General features: G+C 36.9%; 1 protein-coding gene across 12 annotated transcripts in view; it reads right to left on the reverse strand.

Moving 5' to 3' along the window:
- Positions 1-3,109: 3,109 nt before the first annotated feature.
- Positions 3,110-25,705, reverse strand: part of LOC149554565 (uncharacterized) — a 227,159-nt gene continuing 204,563 nt past the window's right edge. For all 12 annotated transcript variants that reach the window (XM_089828619.1, XM_089828615.1, XM_089828614.1 and 9 more), the window contains exon 18: positions 3,110-3,623. In XM_089828619.1, the coding sequence (XP_089684745.1) occupies positions 3,549-3,623 (75 nt within the window). In that variant the 3' untranslated portion in view covers positions 3,110-3,548. The remainder of the gene's footprint in view (positions 3,624-25,705) is intronic.

Genomic DNA, 25,705 nt, shown 5'->3' on the forward strand with positions numbered 1-25,705 from the left:
TAGAATTGAATGGATTTAAACATGGTGTTAATAATCTTGTCACAATAATACTTGATTAATTGATCTTCTAAATAACTTGGATTAATAAATCAACCTTAATCATTATCCTTTCCCCAACATAGTTTTTCACATATATCATACAAGGAATACTAGAAAAAAATCTGCTTAATTAAAATCATATCATCATAATTCCATCCTATTTTGATATGCATCCATCCAATTTAAAATTTACGCTTGAATCATATGACAAGCAATTTTACTCAACGCCAATTTTATTGGCCAACCTGATTCAAAGGCTCAGCCGGGAAAGAATCAGGAAGAAAACCCAGCTTCGTTGCCATTTACAATAAAGTTTAAAATACAAATTACAATAGGATCTCAATCCCAAATTTCAACAATTATATCAAATTTTCTTCATGATCATAATCAAGGAGTTTGTACTGTTTTCTGAATCTCATTTCAAGGACCATGGAGGAAACCAATATCTGATCGGATGACAACCAAGCAGAACCAAAAGAACATCAAGCATGCATAATCATACATGGTTTACACAATAAGATTCACAATGAATCAAGACTAGGGAAAGGTGGATTCTTCCAACAGGAGAAGTCAAGCACAACACCAATTCAGATGCCCAATCGAGGCTAATAACCAAGAACTTCCGTTCTTCCATTTAAACATGCCATACTCATACCAAGTTTGTGCTGACGGGTAGGGGCCCATAACACCCTACCCTTTCTCCCTCTTCTCCTCTTGAGAAGAGACTCTACACTAGTTGGAGTCCAACTAAACAGACCTTTCCCAAAATTTTGTCACTTCTGCCCTCTCCAAGGGTGAGTAATACCAAAACACTCATGTAAGGAAAACTCAAAATTGCAAACATAATTAAGAAAGGAAAACAACAAAAAATAACATGGTTTTCAAATCTTCCCACATACCCACAACCATACAACAATGAAACAACAACAAGGTAACATGAACATGAAACCAAACATAAAACTAAATAAGGGAGATGAGAATTTCCTACCTTTACAAGGAGGTAATGGCAATGAACAAGTTTGAGTAGAGTATCCCTTTCCTTCCTTCAAGCTTCAAGAAATCTCCTCTAAATGTAGAGATTGGGTAACAACCAACTAGTCCAAGGAAGGCCTCTAAATAAACCTCCAACTCAACCACCCAAAAGGAGCAATAACTATCTCCACTTACTAACAAATCTAGAAACTCCTAACTCAACCTACACCACGGTTAAACCCTAAGTGGAGATGAGGTGAGGTAACTCAAGATAACCATGATCAATTTTCGCACAAAGGCAAAAAGGGACTTTTTGAGTGTCCTCAAAAGTTTTTTTTTTAAAAAAAAAGGCTTAGAGGTTGGAAAAGACCCCTAACCCATACCCATACCCTTTGGTTAGAATAAAAACAAGTTTTAAAGCCTTAGGAAAGAGGTTTAGAGTCAAATAAAATTTAGGAATAAAATAGGTCCAACTCACTACTCTAACTTGCAAATAAGCACTAATCCGGATTAAGGGATGACTAACCTTGATTAAGAACCTAAATAGGAAAACTGACACTAACTTAAACCAACTTGATCCAAAGGTTAAACAATTAACCCTAAATAGCCACTGAAGCACATAACCATTTTACGAGTGTCAAGCGACACTGAAAGAACATAATTACAATATTTTTATTCACTGAACAAGGAAGATGCATACATACATCTCACAATACAAATATGTGAATTACAAACAATAAAGTTTTTTTCAAATTTAGCACATAGAGATCAGTTTTGTTCTTCTGTAGGGTTTCTCAGCTAAAATATCTGCACACTCATTGTACACATCAGTAGTCCCGTAAAATCACATGTACATAAATGTATGCGTATTCAGAAATTCTCATAAATTAAAACATACATCAATAAGGGTTTCTTTATCCTACTTAATTCTTAATCATTTAAAATCTCTTAAATCAAAGTCTCGATCCTACCTTTACTAATTTCATCAAATATATCTGAAAATAACATCAAACAACATGAAATAATAAAATATATTCTAAGCATTAGATAATGTCTCGACATCTCGAGTCGTGAATAATAAAATAAGGGTAATGTATCACTATGCTACGATGGGTCGAGGCGAGGCCTCACAATTTTATTGTAGAGTTTGCTCCCACTATAACCATCATCAAAAAGATTGCATTGGAGTCACTAGGAGAGCCAAATTTACATCTTTATATCTTACATTGCAATACATATTTTCATAATTAGCATTTTAAGTACCATATGTATAGTATATACAACCCCTCCCGTCCCCTACTATTGTCCACAAATTAAGACCTGTCTGTCCCCTCATCCTACAAATTCGTCCCCCCGGTCTGCTGCCCTCCTGTCCCCTAGGGCCGTGTAACTGGTGTTATTTATAATATCCACACTTAATTTAGTGTCTGCAAATGGGTGTTAAAGTGGTCTTGACATGGATCTTTTCGTGTTGATGCAAAATTACAAACACACTCCACCTTTTAGCAAGGTTGGTGATTATGTGTTAGTACTTTTGCAATGAAGACCTTGGACTTTTAGATTTGTTTGTAATAAGACTTTATCCAACACAGCAGAAAGGAATACGATGCTTAATATACATAAAGGTGTCAGTAACAATTCCAAATTCAAAAGATATCATGTATTATCATTGATCGACCAACATTAAGGACACTGGACACCTTTCATCACCCAAGCCAAATACTCCCTAAAAGTTGTAAGGAAATAGGTTTCTAGTGTCAAACCGAATGCAAAAGCTACTATTCTGGTACTGGTCTACAACCAAACAGCAGAAAGCCAAATGCCTATAATAACTCATACCAGCACATCATTTGAGGTAAAAAGAAAAAGTTACCTTGTATCAAGTTACATCAGAAAAAAACTTGAAGTGAATAATATAGACTGCAAATAAATGAACCAGTGGCATTCAGTCACAACATAGCATACCAACATGTTGCTAGCTTTGAGAATGAAATAGCATGACAAGAACACTGAAAGGCTTCAGGAACTGCATTAAAATTTAGATTTAGTTCAATAACAATAGCACACTTGATTGTACGATAATATATCCAATATGCAATTGAAGAGAAAAATAAGTTTCCTTAATCTCTATTTTCCTTGTCAAACTAAAAGTTTACATTATAAACACAATTGCAGGATACTACAAGATATTATAATTTTTTCTTGCCTGCCCCAAATATCAGAGAAATTGGATCTTAAGGAGAATGGAATTATTAAAATGAACAAATCCCCTTTGATTCTAAATTTCTAGCTCTCCAGCTAGAAAGCTACAAGCATTTCTAAGCTTCATCATTCCCATTTATACAAAATGTGATAGCCAAAATCAAAATGCTAGCCAAAAAACATGCAGCTGCTTCAATAATTTATAATCTCTAGATAGCCAGACATGCATGAGATCCCTATATCAAATGAGCAAGCTCCATCTGTCACAACTCACCGCCAAAAATTGAATATAAAAAATTTATGATGACTTGGCTGTCACCACCAAAGACTGGAGATCAAGAATTCTCAGCTGATCCTGAGTCCGATTGAAGACGTGTGATGAGATCTCTATTTAACATAGCAAGATATTCCTGCAAAAGGTGCAACGGTTGACAACAAAAATTAATACCACCCAACTGGTGATGTCTATACAGAGTTGAGCAACAGACAGCACTTTCTTTTCTAATAAGAACTTAATAACATTTAGCTGTTCTGTATGAAATGGTTCAGAGCCCACACACAATATACAATTACTTTTTTTAATATATAAACCTAAACTAAAATTATAAGTATTTCATAGTATAAACAACCTTTTTTAAATAATAAATATTAAATAATAATTTGATAATTTGAAAATATTATAGATTTAAAAAATTAAAATTTGTTGTCCAATAACTATTTTTCGAACTTGTATAGTTTAAAGGAAGCCACTACTGGCTCCCTTAATCTACCCACCTTCAGAATATTAAATAAACCAAAATTCACCTTTGTGGAGGCGTGTACAAACAATACAACAGATTCCAGATGGTAGGACTAGATGGTAGGACTTTTGTTTGGATATGTAGGTGTTGGTGATCAAACTATACCAGCTCATACACCAACTGGAAGCCTATTTTTGTATCATTTTCAATCTGGGAATCAAAGTATACCAGCTCATACACCCAACTGGAAGCCTATAATTGAATCATTTTCAACCTAGGAATCAAAGCATGTGTCCTAAAAAGGATGGTAAAGGCATGTCAACTGATCAAATAACAGAATAATCTATATATCAAAGAGCAGAAAAACAAAAAATGTAAGATTGTATGACACAAATCATCCTTTGACAAGGGGAATTGAAGAACCAGTTCACTGGTACAGCAGAATTTTGAAATGGGGTTTGAACTTTGGATTCGTTTGTATAAAAACATGTAAAAAAATTATGTGCGTGTGTGTGTGTGCATGTACATACTTATGCAGCCTAGATTCTCAATGAATCTCTCTCTGGATCCCAATTTGGGAATCTTGACATTCATAAAGAATGCCCTCTAATCTCTGAGTTTCTTCGTGAGAGAAACTTGACATTCCAAAGGAATACCCTCTAGTCTCAGGATTCTCAATATGAGAAATGCATCGTTCTTCAGAAGTTCTTATTTCTTATTCCAGTTTAATTGTGAATGTCTCTATCATTGATACCTTTTCCTCTCTCAGATCTCTTATTGTTCAATTTAATATTACTTCTAGTTCCTTCCTTTTTTTAGAGTCTATGCCTTGAATTATGCGAATGTTTAAGTCTCCTCTTAGTATTGGCTATTCCAATGTCACAGGTTCTTTGTTTCAACGAAGACTCTATTTTAAGGTATTTTTCCACCTTAGTTGTTTTGCTTCAATCCACGATATCACTATGCAATATCTCTGGTTTGTTTCTATTTGTTACTTTATATATGGCTATGAAACCTTCGTGCCCTTCAGCTATGGGAAAACATCTTACTGATATCTCCATTCTTGATTCACAGTGTTGTATAAACTGATTGGTCATGTGCATATTTCCATGTTCTAATCTCATTCTTAACCTTCTATGATTTTTACCTTACATTCCCTTGATTATTGATTTACTTCCTTACTTTATTGTGTAGCCTTTGTTCAGTATTAATCTCTGATGCTCTATCATGAATGCCTCCTTATCATTTACTGGAATAGATGTGTATTTGTTTGGTTTGAAGTCCCATCCACATTGCCCAGTTGGTGTGTTTCGAGTTTAATATTCGTCCCATTTCTCTAGCTTGTGTGGCATGTCCTTTCCATCTGAAAGCTCTCCTGTTGTGCAAAAATGTTGACCTGAAGTAACCTATGTGGCAAAATTTTTTGTCCTCTGAATTATGTCCTTTTTTTTCGTTCTTTGTAATTGGCAGATGTGATTATTATTCGTAGTCCAGTTGGCAGTGTTGTGTGTCGAGTCTTATACTCCTGTGACTTCTTTGGCTTGCGTGACACTTCTCCTGTTTACTTTGAGCTCTGTTCTGCCCCGCATGATGGCTATTTTGTATTTGAATTTTTATCCAATCTGAGTTTGTCTATCGATGGAATGCTTGTTTTAATGCATGTCACCCATACGGAGGATAGAATGCTTGATAGTCGTCCTTACTAGTAATCATTTTTCTGCCTTTAATGGAAGCCATTGATGCAATGGTATTTCTCATTTCCATTGGATGCTTCCCCAAATCTCTCTTCATTTTTCCTCCATTCCCTCCTTTCCGATCTTCCAACATTCCTAGATTAATATGTTCTAGAACGATCCCTTCTCCAATAGTCGTACCTTCTCATTAGTGATTATATTTGTATTATATTGCACTTATAAACTAATCGGTTTATCATTTCTTGAATAAAAGTTTATTTATTTATAATATTATATTGTAGTATATTATTTAAGGGTGCTTACTAGAATTATATATACAAAGTATTCTTTATTTCATATTATTGACTTATTCTTTAAGTCAATTATCAATTATACTTATATTTTCAATTATCAAGTTATCACTAACTATTATCTCTTATTAGTCAATATCTTCATCAGTCACAAATGTTGTTGATTAAGATTATCTTGATATTTGATGCTAATGATCACCATCTTTATGAAACATTTGTTTAATATTCAATATCATTATTATCATTGTTGGTGTAATTAAGTATTTACTAATTACACTTTACTTAAGTTTCCTTAGGTTCATGCATTAACATATTAGTTGTCATGTAGACACCTAGGAGTTCGCATATTCATGAGTTGTTATGTAGACAACAAAGTAGTTTGCACTCCAATTGAGCACATAAAACTCCAATTGAGCACATGTTGTCTACTACATCTCTTTATGAGATACACCTTTGCATTCTTATCCTCTCATTGTTGCACGTACATTCATGCACAATGGAGGATAATCCACTTTTGGTGGACATACGCTTAGTCCTGTGACTTCTTTGGCTTGCGTGACACTTCTCCTGTTTACTTTGAGCTCTGTTCTGCCCCGCATGATGGCTATTTTGTATTTGAATTTTTATCCAATCTGAGTTTGTCTATCGATGGAATGCTTGTTTTAATGCATGTCACCCATACGGAGGATAGAATGCTTGATAGTCGTCCTTACTAGTAATCATTTTTCTGCCTTTAATGGAAGCCATTGATGCAATGGTATTTCTCATTTCCATTGGATGCTTCCCCAAATCTCTCTTCATTTTTCCTCCATTCCCTCCTTTCCGATCTTCCAACATTCCTAGATTAATATGTTCTAGAACGATCCCTTCTCCAATAGTCGTACCTTCTCATTAGTGATTATATTTGTATTATATTGCACTTATAAACTAATCGGTTTATCATTTCTTGAATAAAAGTTTATTTATTTATAATATTATATTGTAGTATATTATTTAAGGGTGCTTACTAGAATTATATATACAAAGTATTCTTTATTTCATATTATTGACTTATTCTTTAAGTCAATTATCAATTATACTTATATTTTCAATTATCAAGTTATCACTAACTATTATCTCTTATTAGTCAATATCTTCATCAGTCACAAATGTTGTTGATTAAGATTATCTTGATATTTGATGCTAATGATCACCATCTTTATGAAACATTTGTTTAATATTCAATATCATTATTATCATTGTTGGTGTAATTAAGTATTTACTAATTACACTTTACTTAAGTTTCCTTAGGTTCATGCATTAACATATTAGTTGTCATGTAGACACCTAGGAGTTCGCATATTCATGAGTTGTTATGTAGACAACAAAGTAGTTTGCACTCCAATTGAGCACATAAAACTCCAATTGAGCACATGTTGTCTACTACATCTCTTTATGAGATACACCTTTGCATTCTTATCCTCTCATTGTTGCACGTACATTCATGCACAATGGAGGATAATCCACTTTTGGTGGACATACGCTTAGTTGTTAAGCTTATCTCTTTGCTAAATCCTAGTCATATCAATTGCCTTTATATACAAGGCACTTCTATAATGTATTCATCCAATCATTTGATATCCATTCTCATTTGATCATCATTTGCTCTTGAGCTTCTAGATCTTGGCATTCCATTATTGCCTTCGGCAAATTCTTATACGGTATCATAGCTATACCAAATTCTTACATGGTATCAGAGCTATAGGAATTTCATTGCATAGCCACTGCAGAGATTTCTTTTGCAGGCAAAGATTGGAGCTTGTTGGTGCAAATCAGATATTGGTATCACATTTAGAAGGTCAAAAAACCCGCAAATCGACCTTTGTTTCATCAAAATCGGACATCTGAAGTGAAATCTAGAGTCATTTGATTTTTGGAGGTGCGACGACGGCGATTTAGGAAAAATAATTACAGAGGTGATTTTCAAACAGTGATATCTCCCTCATATAGACTCCTTTTTTCAAGTAACTATTTTTTGTTTTGGGGTAGAATTTTGTGATCTACACATTGTTACAGGTTGTTTGTGATCTTTGTTCCTGAATTTTTCTGAAAATTGTCAATCCCAATTTTTTCAACTTTAGAGGCTTCATTCAAGCTCATATGGACACATATTCAGATGTTATTTTTTTGAAAATGCATAATTTTTTCTCTACTTTCCAAATCTGGTATCAGTTTGGAGTAATTTTGAGTGGACAGTACTTTCAGCATTTGGTCATTTTTCACCTATTTTGGCACTTGTTATTAATTAGATCCTTAAGAGGTCTTGTGTCTTATCTTGTTGAGTCATATATAGCTTCATATTTTCAGTTGTAAATATGAAAAATCAAAGTTCCACTTTGGACCAAAATTGGCAAGTGGCTACTGTACCTGTACTAAATATAAAGTGCTAAATCATTTTTTTTGGGGTGGGGATTCTTTGATTGAGTGAAAAGGGGGGGTGTGTCTTGTTTTCTTGCGTCTCTCTTTCTTTCTTGTGCTCTTATTTTTTTGCATCATGGGTTCACCTAAAACTCCACTTTTAACTTCACATAATTATACTACATGGAAAGATATTGTATGGAGTAGACTAATGGAAAAAGGTTTAAATCTATATGTCAATGGTACAATTGTAAAGCCCACTAATGCTGATGCACAAGTTGATTGGAAAATTAAAGACAACGAGGCTTTAGGAATTATTAGGAGTTATGTTCATTGAGATCTTTTCTTCCACATTTCCAGCTTTAAGGATGCCAAGGGTGCTTGGGACAAACTTGAAGGGTTGTAGGGTAAGGTGGATGAGGAAAAGGGATTCCAAATTGAAGATGGTCTACTTCTCTTGGATCCTAAGAATTTTGACACAATTCAAAACTATGTCAACAAAGCCAATGAGTTGAGAGCACTACTTAAGGATTGTGGTAATCCCATGAAGGATGATAAGTTGGTTCATCACATTTTGAACAGGCTACCTTCAGAGTATGCATCTTTTGTTTCAAGTTACAACACTCACAAGTTGACCATGGGAAGTGCCTTCACTAAGCCTTCATTTGATGCATTTGCAAAAATGTTGATGTTGGAACAATCCAAGTTGATAGATATAGGAATTCTCAAGTCATCAAAGTCCAAGGCATTGGTGGCTAGTAATAAGAACCAAACACATCAAGGCAGAAAAAGTTTCACCAACAACACAAAAAGTAGTGGAAGCCAAAATCACAATCAGAGACACAACAATCTTCCTCCTCACAACAAGGCAATTCTTCTTCCAACAAGAAGGGAAACAACAACAAGGATAAACTATTTTGTGCATATTGCAAGAAACCAAATCATGATGAGCATCATTGCAAGACTAAGAGAATATATGAGTTGGAAAACTTACTTAGGAAGAACAAAATCAATGTGCCAAATGCTTCCAAGGATTCAAATCCATCCACTTCAAAGGCAAAAGGGCAAGCACTTATGGTAAGTTAAAGTTCTTCAGGGGAATGGACTCTTGACTCGGGTGCCTCTCATCATATGGGTTCTTCAAAAAGACACTTTTCTTCATTGGAGCAATCTAAGGTACCTCACATCTTTGTAGGGAATGATACACAAGTGGAAGTTTAAGGGAAAGGACAAGTTTAGATGGAAAAAGGAGAGTTCAAAGATGTTCTCTATGTTCCTAACTGTACCAACAATCTCCTTTCAATTTACCAAATCACTCACTGTGGAGGTGGAAATAAAGTTGAGTTCCTTCCTAATTCAATAATGGTGTGAAATCTTAAGGATGATTCATTGGTTGCAGTGGGTAAAGTTAATCATGACACAAGGTTTTATTCTTTCTCCCACTTTGTGCCTAAGTCTCCTTCACATGCCTTGTTGACACATTCACAATCACAAAGTAAATTATCGCATGAGCAGTATGGACAACTTGCCTTCTGCTATCTTCATCAACTTAGCTCAAAAAATATGGTCAAAGGTCTGCCTACAATCAACTTTTCTAAGGGTGAATGCTCAACTTGTTCAATGGATATGCATCTAGAAGATAAGTTTGACAAAGGGAAGTCTTGGAGAGCATCAGTTGTTCTTGAGTTGGTTCACACGGTTCTAGCAAGCCCTTTTTTAGTGACATCAATTAGCAAGGGTCACTATGTCCTCACTTTCATCGATGACTTTTCACGCTACACATGGGTCTACTTTCTTGATCACAAGAATGAAGTGTTTGATAAGTTTCTAGCCTTCAAGAGTCATGTTGAGAAGCAATCAAGTAAAGCCATCAAGGTTCTTCATATGGACAACGGAAGTAGATATGTGAAGTCAAGACTTAGAGACTTTTGTGAACTTGAGGGTATTGATCTTCAGAATCCTGTAGCATTTAGTCCACAAAAGACAAGTGTTGCATCAATGAGGATTAGAACTCTTAAGTCAATGGCAAGTTGCATGATTCAAGCTAAGTCTCTTGATCCATCACTTGAGCTAGAAGTTATAAGTAGTGCCAATCACATCCTTAATAAGTCTCCTCATAATGTCTTAGATGGAATGACTCCTTTTGAGGCATAGTGTAGAAGAAAACCAGTTGTGAAACACTTTAGAGTTTTTGGTTATCCAGCATGGGCACAAATATCTTCAGGGGAATGCAAGTCACCACCACCAAGGTTTTGTACTTTCATTGGATATGAAGAAAGTGTTAAGGCATATAAACTTATGGATCCTGAGACTCATGAGATATTCATAGAGAAGAATGTTCACTTTGAGGAAAGTTCACCTAGCTTATCCTCTAATTCTCTCTATACTTCATACATTGTGAAAACTAATAATAGTAATAGTGATTCAACAGGCTCACTTGTAGGGGATCCTTCTGACAGAATCATGATGAGGTTACAACATCAGCAAATTTCACATGCATACATTGCTACAGTGATAGGTCCATGTAATTCAATACAGTTGGGTACACCTTGTCTTCGGGTTCCAACATCAGGGGATGACTACTTGATAGACATTTCAAGTTTGTTTGTGGAGTCATACATAGCAGATTTGGGAGACATTATTGATGATATACATCTTCTCTTTGATGAAGAAGATCCTTCTTTAGTTGTTGCGAGGGAACACTCTGACCCTCTTGTCCATTCTCTACATGATCAGTCTTTCAAGGTTGATATGATTGTGGATCCTTATGCACAGCAGTTGTTGGAGGCCTCTTTATCATTCGAGGAGAGTTAGTTCTTTGGGATATGTTCTACATCCATCCTTGCTAGATCCAAACTTGTTCTTTTCAGCAGTGTTGGAAGGGGCGACCGTCAGTATCGACACAGAGACAGTTGAGCAGTTTTCAGAGACACCGTTCATCTTGAGGATTCTTTCTACACATTGGGGAAGTATCTCATATGTACTTATGACATTGTTTCTTCCTAAGGGGAGGAACATTATTCAACAGTCACGGATCAGCTTCTACATTCATCTTGGAGCACCTATCACTGATGGGCATTCTACATTGAGGGGGGACTACCTTGTCTCCTTTCTTCTTGTTCTACTTCTCTCTTATGGGGGGGACCTTTTCCTCTTTTGGGATTGTGTTCTTCTCAAACTTCTCTATTGTATATACATGATGTATGTTGTAATGGTGGGGTCTTAATTACTCCATCCATACATGCATCTTTATTTTTCTCCTCTCTTTTTGGAGGAGGGTTTTTCCCATGTGATTTTACCTCTTTCTCTGCTTTATGAGAGATTGCATTATATGTCATTTGCACTTGCATATTGTACATGGGTACCTAACATGGCCTAGTAGTCGGGACCCATCTTGCATTATTATTTAGCTTTTGTGAGCTTAAGTACATTTCCCTTAAGTGCAAGTGTAATTAAGTATTTACCAATTACACTTTACTTGAGTTTACTTAGTTTAATGTATTAGCATATTAGTTGTCATGTAGACAACTAGAAGTTTGCATATTCATATGAGTTGTCATGTAGACAACACAATAGTTTGCACTCCAATTGAGCACATGTTGTCTACTACATCTCTTTATGAGATACAACTTTGCATTCTTATCCTCTCATTGTTGCACGTACATTCATGCACAATGGAGGATAATCCACTCTTGGTGGACATGTGCTTAGTTGTTAAGCTTATCTCTTTGCTGACTCCTAGTCATATCAGTTGTTTTTATATACAAGGCACTTCTCTAATGTATTCATCCAATTATCTGATATCCAATCATCTAATATCCATTCTCATTTGATCATCATTTGTCTCTCTTGTGCTATCTCTTGAGCTTCTAGATCTTGGCATTTCATTCTTGCCTTAGGCAAATTCTTACATGGTATCATAGCTATACCAAATTCTCACAATCATTTATTAAGTATACTTATTTGCAATATTGACTAAAGTATTTAGAGGATTCATTATTTGTAAATATAGGGTTATGACATTGAGGAATATCAATCCATACTAAAGAATGATGTCAGAGATGTCGTATCCAAACCTAAAGACACATCAGTTGTATCTTCAAAATGGTTAATCAAAATCAAATATGCATCAAACGGTAGTATTGAAAAACACAAAGCCAAATTTATTGCCAAGGGGTAATCTCAAAAGGTCGAAATTGATTATGAAGAAACTTTTGCTCCAATTGCCTAATATACTTCTGTAAGAGCTATTATTGTCATTACAGCATTCAAAGGGTGAATGTAATAACCCTCCTCAAATCTGCCCTCAAAAATGCTGATGAAAGCTCAAGGAATTTCATCAAACAATTCACATGCAAGGGACGTATGACTGATATAGTATTTCAGCTAGCTTCAAATGACTTTTTCTTCAATTTGCATCAATGAGAATCTTGTGCTAGAAGACTACAATGGACTACACAATGACCTAATATGAGTGTGCTACTAATTTTGACAATATTTAGTGCATATATATGATCTAAGCATGAGAAATGAACACCTACAGCCAACTGACATTTTTACAAGCAGTTGGTATGCAAACTAACTAGCTGATAAATAATGATATTAAATTGCTTAAATGACACCAGCAACTATTATCTTCTTAATTGCAATGAAAAATACAATGCTCATGAAATATGGCCAAGACTTTGGCATTTACATGGATTACAAAATGATAATGCTAGTATAATGCACACTTACAGCTGAAAGCTTATAACACCCTAAAAAGCAATACTAACAGAAGAACCTGGTTGTAGATGACTGTAATAATTTCCTTCAATGCTACCCCTTCTGCTTTGCTTTTCCGATTTGCTTTTTCGACTACTTTTTCGGATCCGCTTTTTGAACTGCTTTTACGGATTGCTTTTTCGGCCTACTTTTTCAATTCCACTTTTTCGGGCTGCTTTTTCGTATCTGCTTTTTCGGACTGCTAAAATGTTGAATCTCAAGACCATATCTTTCAATGGCGTCAAGATTTCTAGCTTGAAGGGATTTCGTCCTTCAAACTATTGAGACATAATCTCCAGAAAATTTTCCATTTTTTTTTAATATTTCCAAGCATACTAAAGAGAAGCTCTTCCCTTTCTTTTATAGTGTTCTCACAAGAGCTCAATCCTTCGTTTTCTCAATGTGGGATAAAACATCACTCCCTTTATGTAACTTATGTCTCCAATGTGTTATAAAATAAAAAGGACTCTTTTAATTTAAATATTTCCCACAAACTATAGTCTATGCATTAATAAAGTTAAATATTTAAATTTAACTTTATAAAATAGCTTTATCAATGCATAGCAAATCTTATCAATGATAAACAAGTCTTCTTGCCAATTTTAAACAATTACCATCGACATACCGCTGCCACTGGATGTCCAACCATATCTAAAATGACTTACTATAAATAGTAAGTATGCCCAAAGTTGCCTCAAAACCCCTCAGAAAGACCTGCAACTGAAACTATCTAGGCCAAATGGCCTCTAAGTCCCTTTAATGTCCTGGTTAGTCTACGGGACTGTGGGGAAATAGGCTAACAACAACATCATGCTATGAATGCTAAAAAGGGGACATTACAGTGGAAGATACATCAAATGGATGTCAAGACTAGTTTTTTGAATGGTGTCATTGTAGAACAAGTATATATAGAACAACATCATAACCCATTGTGAATCATTTTCTGTGGCACCATGTTCATTTAGAAACCTCTGGAGTCATGCAGTCAACTGAGCTGCAATAGGTCTCATAGAGGGTGTGCACATCCTAGGGAGGCTCACGAGGGTCATTGGTAAGTGGCGAGGGAAGCAGTAAAGCTCCTAAAATCCGCAAACCTTGACCCAAATAATGACTATCATATGAATGACTCAACCCAAAAATAATACTCATTCTTGTCAAAAGTTGTGCTAAGCGATAACAATCACCCAAACCTTCAGATGAAGCCAATCCAATTAATTCCAGCTAAGATAATATTAGTTACACTCCCGTCAATAACTTAATATTTTGTTCATCAATTACTTGAATTAAATCAAAAACTTCCACCTTGCATATATGCCCACTAATATAGTTGCCTTTCTAAAGCCCAAGCACCATTGTGATAAAAGCTATAACCTATTAAAACATCCTTTATGCCAAATGATCAAGCCCAAGGATTTATAATTTTAATCGCTAGTGTTGAAAGGCGCTAAATTGTCAAACTCAAAATCAGTTAATAGACATGAATTCCAGTGGATGATTTTAATATATACAACTCCCAAATGGAATTTATCAGCAAATTTGTCTCCAATGGAAACTTCTTCACATATTTGACTCAATTGTGAACTCCGTCACAAATACAACACAAGAGTTGAATTGGGTTTCCATCCAATCAACCAAATTGCCAAGGGTTTTTATCTTGCCAAATCTGAGCTGAAAGCCTGAAGCTCCCAAGTCCTCCAAGAAAATGACAAACTCAGCCTCCACTAAATAAACCCCTCACTGTTCTTCTATAGCACATTGCAGTGACTCTTGGCTTTCCTTTTTCTTGCCTCATGATATTCTTTTCTCTGAGCTTTTTTTATTAACCCCCTTTAATTTAGATTGGAATTTAGTGGAGATAATACAAAAGTAAATGTATTAAATTTCCACTAAACTCACCACAAAGTCACTTTGTACTTCATTAATTTAACTAAATAATATTTACCCTTTTGATTTATTTTCAGGAATAATATTGAATAAATAAATCAGTAACTTTTACGATCTTATTAAATACTTATATTCCAAGGTCACATTAGAAGGGAACATTACAGATTAGCTGTTGTAAATACGCTAAAAATTGGTTTCGATGCATTTAGGATAATTATGTTTTTCCATACAAATTATTTGTGTACGACCATAGATCCTTTATATTAATTGGCCAAAATTTTCTCTAGATTGAATTGCAATTATGGACTAAGATAGTATTTGTAAATAAATTGTAACATGGGAATTGTTATTTTATATATTTTCTTTGAAACAAGATTAAAATTTATCACACTTTGCCTCAAAAAGGGAGCTCTAACTCATATGCTACCTCCCCAATCCTCCTGGTAACCCTGTATGGACCGTAGAACCTTGGTCTTAGTTTCTCTGCTCCACTCTTTTTAAGAGAGGACTGTCTATAGGGCTGCAATTGTAGATATACCATATCACCAATCTCAAAGCTGCGCTCAACCCTGCGTTTATCTACATAAGTCTTTTGCTGATTCTGTGCCATTACCAGATTATCCTTGAGTGCCTTCAATATATCTTGGCTTTCCTGAATCCAATCTTTTTCTTTAGGTGCCCCACTCTCACCAAAAGCCATCTCCACGAATGAAGGTGCATCATACCCATACAAAGCTCTGAAAGGACTCATTCCAATGGACATATGGTGTGTGGTATTGTAACAATACTCTCCTAAATGCAACCACCTAATCCAAGCTCACTGTTGTCTTGCCACATAATTACGCAAGTGCCCCTCAACCCACTTAATAACAATTTCTGTTTGCCCATCAGTTTGAGGGTGATAACTAGTACTGGGTGTCAACTCAGTACCTGTCAGTCTAAACAGCTCCTGCCAAAAAGCACTTATAAACCTGCTAGCCCTATCGCTGACTATGTTCTTAGGTAGCCTATGCAATCTAAAGATCTCCCTGAAAAATAGCTTAGCCACCTGTGAAGCCCTCTACTCTATCGGAATAGCAAAGAAATGTGCGTATTTTGTGAGCCAGTCTACCACAACAAAGATGTTGTCTCTCCCCTGTACCTTGGGTAGGCCTGTGATGAAGTCCATCGAAATGCTCTCCCACTTCCGCTCAAGAATGGGCAAAGGCTGAAGTAACCCAGCTGGATATGTATGCTCGGACTTATTCTGCTACCAAGTCACGCACTCCTTCACATGCTTCAACACATCATCCTTGAGGCCTTTCCATGAAAACCTCTCTCTAATTTGTCTATAAGTTTTGAAGTAGCCCTGATGGCTTGCTAGGGGTGTATCATGGCAAGATTGTAGTATTTTCTCCTTCAATTTTGATTCTGGTACCAGGTAGATCCTATCCTTGTAGTAAATCACATCATCAACTATCCTCTACCTGTCATCCCGAATCAATCCATCCATCAACTCACAAGCAAATGTATTCATGGAGTACTCCACCAATAAGATGGATTTCCAATCTGCCGAAATCTCAAAGAGTGAGCAAGCTGAAGGCCTCCTGGAGAGGGCATCTGCAACAATGTTCTTCTTCCCCTTAACATACTCTATGTCGAAATCATATGACTGTATCCTGCTAACCCACTTCTGTTGTCTCTCGTTCAAGTCCTTCTGCTCTAAGAAGTATCTGAGACTGTTATGATCTGTCCTCACCACAAATTTTCCCCCAACTAGATACTGTCTGAACTTCGCCAAGGCATGCATAATGGCGAGCATCTCCTTATCATAGATGGAGTATAGTCTCTCGGCTCCCCTCAACTTACGGCTCTCAAAGGCGATAGGGTGTCAATTATGCATCAATATTGCACCAATACCTTACCCTGAAGCATCACACTCTAGAATGAAAGGCTGCGTGAAATCAAGAAGTGCCAACACTGGACAACTGCTCATCACCTCCTTGAGCTTATCAAAAGCTCGTTGCGCCTCTGTTGTCCAATAAAATGCACCCTTCTTGGTCAAATCTGTCAAAGGTGCCCCCAACTGTGAGAACCCCTTAACAAAACGACTGTAGTAACTGCACAGTTCGAAGAAGCCCCGTAGCTTTGTAAGTGACCGTGGTGTGGACTAATCTAGCATAGCCTATATTTTCTCTTGGTGCACTTGGACACCCTTTGCACTAATCACGTGTCCCAAATAAAGAATCTCTCTAAGGCCGAACTCACATTTCAAAGCTTTAGCGTACAAGGACTGCTCCTCCATGATGGTAAGGATCTCATCAAGCTATTGCAAGTGTTCTTCCCAAGTTTTACTACATATGAGCAAATCATCAAAGAATACCAAGAGGAACTTACACAACTGTTTGTTGAAGATATGATTCATACAAGACTGGAATGTGGCAGGGGCATTAGTTAATCCAAATGGCATTACGAAGAACTAATAATGCCATCAGAAAGCAATCTTGTGTACATCTTGTTCCCTCACTCTAATTTGATGGTAACCTGATCGAAGATCAATCTTTGAAAAATATACTGCCCCATGTAACTCATCCAATAACTCATCGATCCTGGGTATCGGGTACCTGTTCTTGATTGTTTTCTTATTGAGGGCTCGGTAATCGATACACATTCTCATGGTCCCATCTTTCTTCTTCACCAGGACCACTGAAGAAGCGAAAGGGTTGGAGCTAGGACGAATGTGTCCCATATCAAGCAATTCCTTGATTGCTTTCTCGATCGCATCCTTAAATTTCTTAGGATGGCGATAAGGGGTAGTAATCACTAGCTTGGCCCCTTCTTCCAACTCAATAGTATGCTCAAAGCTCTATCCGGTGGCCTCCCTACTCATCACTAGTTCGCTCGAAATATTTGGTGGCAGCTTTATGAGATCCTTACCATCATGGAGCAGTCCTTGTATGCTAAGGTTTCGAAATGTGAGTTCGACCTTTGAGAGATTCTTTATTCGGGACACGTGATCAGTGCAGAGGGTGTCCAAGTGCACCAAGAGAAAATACAGGCTATTCTAGATTGGCCCACACCACAGTCACTTACAGAGCTACAAGGCTTCTTCGGATTGCGCAGTTACTACAGGCGTTTTGTTAAGGGGTTCTCACAGTTGGGGGCACCTTTGACAGATTTGACCAAGAAGGGTGCATTTTGTTGGACAGCAAAGGCGCAACGAGCTTTTGATAAGCTCAAGGAGGTGATGAGCAGTTGTCCAGTGTTGGCACTTCCTGATTTCACGCAACCTTTCATTCTAGAGTGTGATGCTTCAGGAGAAGGTATTGGTGCAGAATCGACACCCTATCGCCTTTGAGAGCCGTAAGTAGAGGGGAGCTGAGAGACTATACTCCATCTATGATAAGGAGATGCTCACCATTATGCATGCCTCGGCGAAGTTCAGACAAGATCTAGTTGGGGGGAAATTTGTGGTGAGGACAGAGCATAACAATCTCAGATACTTCTTAGAGTAGAAGGACTTGAACGAGAGAAAGCAGAAGTGGGTTAGCAGGATACAGGCATATGATTTCGACATAGAGTATGTTAAGGGGAAGAAGAACATTGTTGCAAATGCCCTCTCCAAGAGGCCTTCAGCTTGCTCACTCTCTAAGATTTCGGTAGATTGGAAATCCATCTTACTGGTGCAGTACTCCAAGAATACATTTGTTTGTGAGTTGATGGATGGATTGATTCGGGATGACAGGTACAAGATAGTTGATGATGTGATTTACTTCAAGGATAGGATCTACTTGGTACCGGAATCAAAATTGAAGGAGAAAATACTACAATCTTGCCATGATACACCCCTAGCAGGCCATCAGGGCTACTTCAAAACTTATAGATAGATTAGAGAGAGGTTTTCATGGAAAGGCCTCAAGGATGATGTGTTGAAGCATGTGAAGGAGTGCGTGACTTGCTAGCAGAATAAGTCCGAGCATACACATCCAGCTGGGTTACTTCAGCCTTTGCCCATTCCTGAGCAGAAGTGGGAGAGCATTTCGATGGACTTCATCACAAGCTTACCCAAGGTACAAGGGAGACTATAAAGTGCCTTGACAATTTTTGAAGTTTTATCCCTATTTTTCTGCCTTAGGAATTTTGTCAAACACGTCCCTTGTAGCCTCAGTTTACTGATGTTTGTTGTTTTGCTATGATTTTTGAATGCCAATGATATTGATGAATACAAATGATTGCAAAATAACTAATTGGAAATCAAAGTGATATGCAACTTCTTTTTATTATTTTCCAAATGCAAGTACATAAAATTTTGATGTAAAATGCACACCTACAGCCAAGAGGTATTTTCACAAACACTTGGCATGCATCCTATGAATGACTATGCAATGAGATGTTTTTACAAACATTTGGCATACAAACTGAACAACTGAATTAAGTTGATTTCCTTTCAATACTTCAATGTTTACAATGACTGAATACTTTGGTAACAAAAAGACATATATTACTTGTCAAATGTATCCATCTACAATTGCCAAATGTAAATACCAAAAGAACCTGGAATAAGTAGCTGAGATGACATGCTTTTTGGCTTTGCTTTTTTCGGATTTGCTTTTTCGGATCACTTTTTCGGGCTGCTTTCTCGGCTCTACTTTCTCGCTTTGCTTTTTCGTACTACTTTTTCGGATCTACTTTTTCGGACTGCTTTTTCAGCTCTAATTTTTCACTTTGCTTTTTCGGCTCCGCTGCAAAAATTAAAACCTTTCTCCTTGCTAATTGATGTCAAAGTTTAGATGCACGGGCTGAACAAAAATCACTGAATATTCTCCCAATTAATCACAAATGAATTGGCTGATTACCAATTCCTCCACTCCCAACTAGGGTTGATATCTCACAACCGAAATTGGCACCTTAGAGTCTTCAAACCCTCAGGCAAGTATGCAAGCACTAAGGCTCTCAGCACAATAGAGGAATATGCAACTCAAGATGTCCCAAATGCCCCCCCAAAGGCTCCTTATAAAGAATTCATAAGTAACTTCAAGAAACTTCTAGAATAATCTATTACTTTATTCTTTTGAGTGACTTTTTGATATTTTATTACTTTACTCACTTTAATATTAAATTAATTAAATATAAGGTTACTTATTAATATTTTATTTTTAATAACCTTATAAGTAATTAATCTAATATATCTTTTCCCCTTTATTTCTTCCCTTTTTAGCCTTCGGGGACATTAGTCAAAAAAGGGGACATTACAGTCCGCCCTTCTTGAAATATCTTGTCCCAAAGCAATGGCCAAACAACAAACCAATCGCTCCACCTGGATCCCAAATGTAGTCATGAACTATACTGTTGTCATTCAACATAGGCTCCTACAACAACCTCTGAAATATAACCAACACGAATCCATGAATGAATCGTGAATCACTGTGCAACTGAGCTCCAAATACACTACTGCCACAGTCAAGAACCCATGAGGCATAAACTCTCGAAATATCAGACCCCAAGTAGAGTAGATCACCCAAACTGTCAACATAATAAACACCATCCACGACCCATTGTGTTATGCGGAATGCACACTCCAACTCTGCTACAATGGTGACCACTCCCACATGAAACTGCACCAAATACAGAGAATCCACACATTGTACATCTACTACAGTTAACACAACTCTGCAAATCACCGACCACTGTCTCATTACCATAACACCCATGCACTGCTGCTGGTGAATAGACATTACACGGTAGATAGCAAAAACGAGAGCCCAGACCAAACCTGTCTGTCATCGACTCCTCAACACATGGATCAAAAGAAAACCGATGAACATATCCTGCAGTATAATGCTAATAAAAAGAACCAATCCCAGTCAAAGACTCATCCAGCAGATGTGATATGATCAACTGTGACTGATCATCAGCTAAGTCAGAGGATGATATAGCCAAGGGCGTAGAATCAACAACATCACTAGTCTCTGTGTCCTCCAAGTCAAACATACCACAATGCTCAGCTGCAGCACCCAACTCAGCTAACCCTGCCTCCAGTGCAAACGAACCAAATATGCCAATACTAGTGTCGTGGACAAATATATCCTCATCTCCACTGCCTCTATTAACCTCGACCATGGACATCCTCGGATCACCAGACACCACGGTCTATGACTATACAAAATCTGGTAAAGACTAAAGTCGTTCTAACTCCATGGTCACCTCAGCTAAATGAAACTGTGACTCCTCGAAAGCCAACTGTGTACTCTCAAGAAACTCAAAAGTCACCTCGAACTGCTGAGTAAGCTCACTCAACTCATCTTCCTTGACCAATAATGCGTCATATGCTGTAATGCGTCATATGCGTCATATGCTGTAAGATAATCTTTGTCGACTACCAACTGCATATAATTTTGTCTCAGAATTCGGATCGCCTCCCATAAAGAGTGGGAAAGATAACTGCCTCCCTGCTCATCACTAGTAGGAGAACCCCATCCATAAACTACTAACAACTGACGAGCAGCATCGAAATGCTCACAAGCAATAGAAATGTCTTGCTCGCCAACTCTCAGCTGACTAGACACATGATTGTGCTGACTAGTCGAACTCCTATACTCTACCCCTGGTACACTGTCCAAAGGAGTAACCTCAGAATAACTATCATCTGCAATACTGTCATCCAAATTTTGCAGACCAACTGCTGAACTCGTATCATCAAACGGAGCGACTGAAGCATCGACATCAAAAACCTCCGTATCAAAAGTAACAACTGAGGAGACTAAGTCCTCAAAACTGTCCACAACATCCCCCTAGGTGTCATCTGTAATAACTAAATCCTAGGACTCTTCTGTAAATTTTGTCATATCTGAGAGATCATCAACCCATTCCAACAAGAATGGTCGACTGGATACATGAACAATGCCCAACACAGGTGTGTAAAAACTAATTCCAGCATCAAACAAGCTGCTGGCATGGATGAGAACTACACCTAGCAAACTACTAATCAAGTCCATGATGGTGCAACAGATACTACTACCAAAGAATGATAGATATCTCAGGTCAAAACGATCCCAAGTACAAAGATAAGGATCCCAACATCTAATCCATGTATGGAAACCAACTGGCAATTCAAGTAAACTTCTCACCTGAGTTATGTGATCAATACCAACTGACTTCACGCACCTGTCTACAATCTCTGAATCCAGAGTGTGAATGCTAGACATACTCATTTCATCATCAACATGTGACCTGACTGTAAAAGGAAACTGAGTCCCTGCTATACGCGCTAACTCCCGAACTGAGCTCACCTCAAGACAAAGCTTGTCCACATGTCTCTCAGAATCCTGGAGAACCAACTAAGTACATACCAAGGAATTCTGAATATCCTCCAGCTCATGAGAAAGCTGGTCTACCTCCTCCTCCTTCTTCTTCAATGCATCTAAATAGATTCTTGCAAGATTAAGGAGATGATCGAGATCTAAAAGTAGGTGTATGTAACTTACCTTCATTGCCTCCATGCCTTCCTTGATCTGTTGTAAGTCATCACAAGAAGAACCTGTTGTGACTCCTTTCTATCTCTCCTACAGTTGAATCATCCAAATGTGATTCTTAATCAATCCATGCATCCTGTCATGATGAGATAAAGCTGCGACAATATCCTTGTCCCTTGTCTTCAGCTGGCTTGCCAAACCAAGTGAAGAGCTACTAGCCTCTATCTCATGTGAAGAAGCATCAAACTGTGCCTGATACTCATTTTCTACAAAGTCCTGAATGCTCACTTTCTGAACAACTATACTATCCTCAAACATGATAGTATCCTCAACTGTTGTAACTTCATCCAACCCAACTATACTGGAATCACTATCTGTGTCAATCACGCAATCCGATGGGCCTGTGATATCACCTTCTGATGCAACTGGCTCAACCTGCACAACATCTATAACCCCTTCTGCCTGTGAAGATGATGCAGATAAACCATTGCCTGAAGATGTGCTAATGTCTCCCTGTATCAAATCCGCATGTATGTTAAACTCCTCATACAAGTTTCTGCTTGTCATAGGGAAGATACGATCCTTAGGCCTATCAATCAGGCTCTTTAACCACCTACATGCCATAGGTGACAAATTCCTCTCTTTTGTCCAAACATACCATAAGTCTTCTGCCAAAAGATTAGAAATTTCATCCTCCTCAAACAGGATTGTAAACATGATGGAGTGCATCGATGCCAATACCCTATTGGGATGAAACTCGTCCATAATATTCCAAAATGTATTAAACATCCTGCTAATGTCACCAATACAACCTATTGCCAACATAATATTTTCAAATCTACACCTTGCAAATACTTCAAGTAATCTTGCCCTCTTTGTGAAATAAGGGTCCCAGATGTTGTCCAACTTTTCGAAACTTTTTACCATGGCATGAAGTACCTCTCTCATAATCTGATCGTCATAAGAATTAAGGCCAGCTATTATCCTCATGATTTCACTAATGCAACAGAGAGTTGTAAGTCTTATTACCTCATCATGATGTCTCAATAATCGACGCTTAACCAACGAACCAAATGCTGGAGATAAAGTTGTTTGCATAGCATCGGGTCTTGACTGATCAAACTTGTCTAAATAAGTTTCCAACTCCTCCAAAGTTCTTAGAAGGTCCTCTGTTCGCTGAAATGGACAATCTAATTTCTTCTTTACATTGTGCACTCTTTCTTCCAAATCCTTGTCTCCTGTTAAAGCCATACTGATAACTGAATTCAATCTGAAATAACCCAATTAGGCTGGCAGGAAACCGCTCTGATACCATTGTAAAGTGCCTTGACAATTTTTGAAGTTTTATCCCTGTTTTTCTGCCTTAGGAATTTTGTCAAACACTTCCCTTGCAGCCTCAGTTTGCTGATGTTTGTTGTTTTGCTATGATTTTTTAATGCCAATGATATTGATGAATACAAATGATTGCAAAATAACTAATTGGAAATCAAAGTGATATGCAACTTCTTTTTATTATTTTCCAAATGCAAGTACATAAAATTCTGATGTAAAATGCACACCTACAGCCAAGAGGTATTTTCACAAACACTTGGCATGCATCCTATGAATGACTATGCAATGAGACGTTTTTACAAACATTTGGCATACAAACTAAACCACTGAATTAAGTTGATTTCCCTTCAATACTTCAATGTTCACAATGACTGAATACTTTGGTAACAAAAAGACATATATTACTTGTCAAATGTATCCATCTACAATTGCCAAATATAAATACCAAAAGAACCTGGAATAAGTAGGTAGCAGAGATGACATGCTTTTTGGCTTTTCTTTTTTCGGATTTGTTTTTTCGGACTGCTTTTCCGGATCTGCTTTTTCGACTCTACTTTTTCGCTTTGCTTTTTCGGATTGCTTTTTCAGATCTTCTTTTTCAAACTGCTTTTTCAGCTCTGCTTTTTTGCTTTGCTTTTTCGGAACCGCTGCGAAAACTAAAACTTTTCTCTTTGCCATTTGATGTCAAAAATTAGATGCACGGACTGAACAAAAATCACTGAATATTATCTCCCAATTAATCACAAATGAATTGGCTGATTACCAATTCCTCCACTCCCAACTAGGGTTGATATCTCACAACCGAAATTGGCACCTTAGAGTCTTCAAACCCTCAGGCAAGTATGCAAGCACTAAGGCTCTCAGCACAATAGAAGAATATGCAACTCAAGATGTCCCAAATGCCCCCCCAAAGGCTCCTTATAAAGAATTCATAAGTAACTTCAAGAAACTTTAGAATAATCTATTACTTTATTCTTTTAAGTGACTTTTTGATATTTTATTACTTTAGTCACTTTAATATTAAATTAATTAAATATAAGGTTACTTTTTAATATTTTATTTTTAATAACCTTATAAGTAATTAATCTAATATATTTTTTCACCTTTATTTCTTCCCTTTTTAGCCTCCGGGGACATTAGTCCAAAAAAGGGACATTACAACATTACAGATTAGCTGTTGTAAATATGCTAAAAATTGGTTTCAATGCATTTAGGATAATTATGTTTTTCCATACAAATTATTTGTGTAAGACCATAGATCCTTTATATTAATTGGCCAAAATTTTCTCTAGATTGAATTGCAATTATGGACTAAGATAGTATTTGTAAATAAATTGTAACATGGGAATTGTTATTTTGCGCAAAAAGAGGGTCCCCAGAAGAAGACTTAAAAAAAAATCCACCATTAAGAATACATTTTCTTTAAAACAAGATTAAAATTTATCGCACTTTGCCTCCAACATAGCAGCACATATGTACCAGTGAACAGCCTTGTTATACTCCACACGTCCTTGTTCCTGTATAATTACTCTATATTCAATTGTTCCACTTTATTTCCACAGCCAAACAATTATTCTAGAGTTGTAAAGAGGTCCTATGCACCAAACTTAGCACCCAAAGACTCCATCCCAAACATCCCATCGTTTAATTTTCCATCTTAAAATGTAAAAAGATATAGCTTTTGGGCTCCAAAACATCCCCTTCAACATAGCTGCCCAAACCTGGAAAAGAAAAATAACACTAAATGCCACATATGACAGAATATCAACACATACCTATTGCATCTTTCCGAACCACCCATTTAGAGGAGCCCAATAGTCACTCATTTGTCTACTTAATTTGTATATTAGTATTCCATTCATTCTCATGAGAAATGGATTCTTGTGAACCACTAATCACAAAACATGGGTCAATGAGTTTGACTCAACAACTACAATGCT

Source organism: Cupressus sempervirens, chromosome 5, assembly GCF_028749045.1.
Source record: "Cupressus sempervirens isolate cs-2001-9-10 chromosome 5, ASM2874904v1, whole genome shotgun sequence".
NCBI lineage: Eukaryota > Viridiplantae > Streptophyta > Pinopsida > Cupressales > Cupressaceae > Cupressus > Cupressus sempervirens.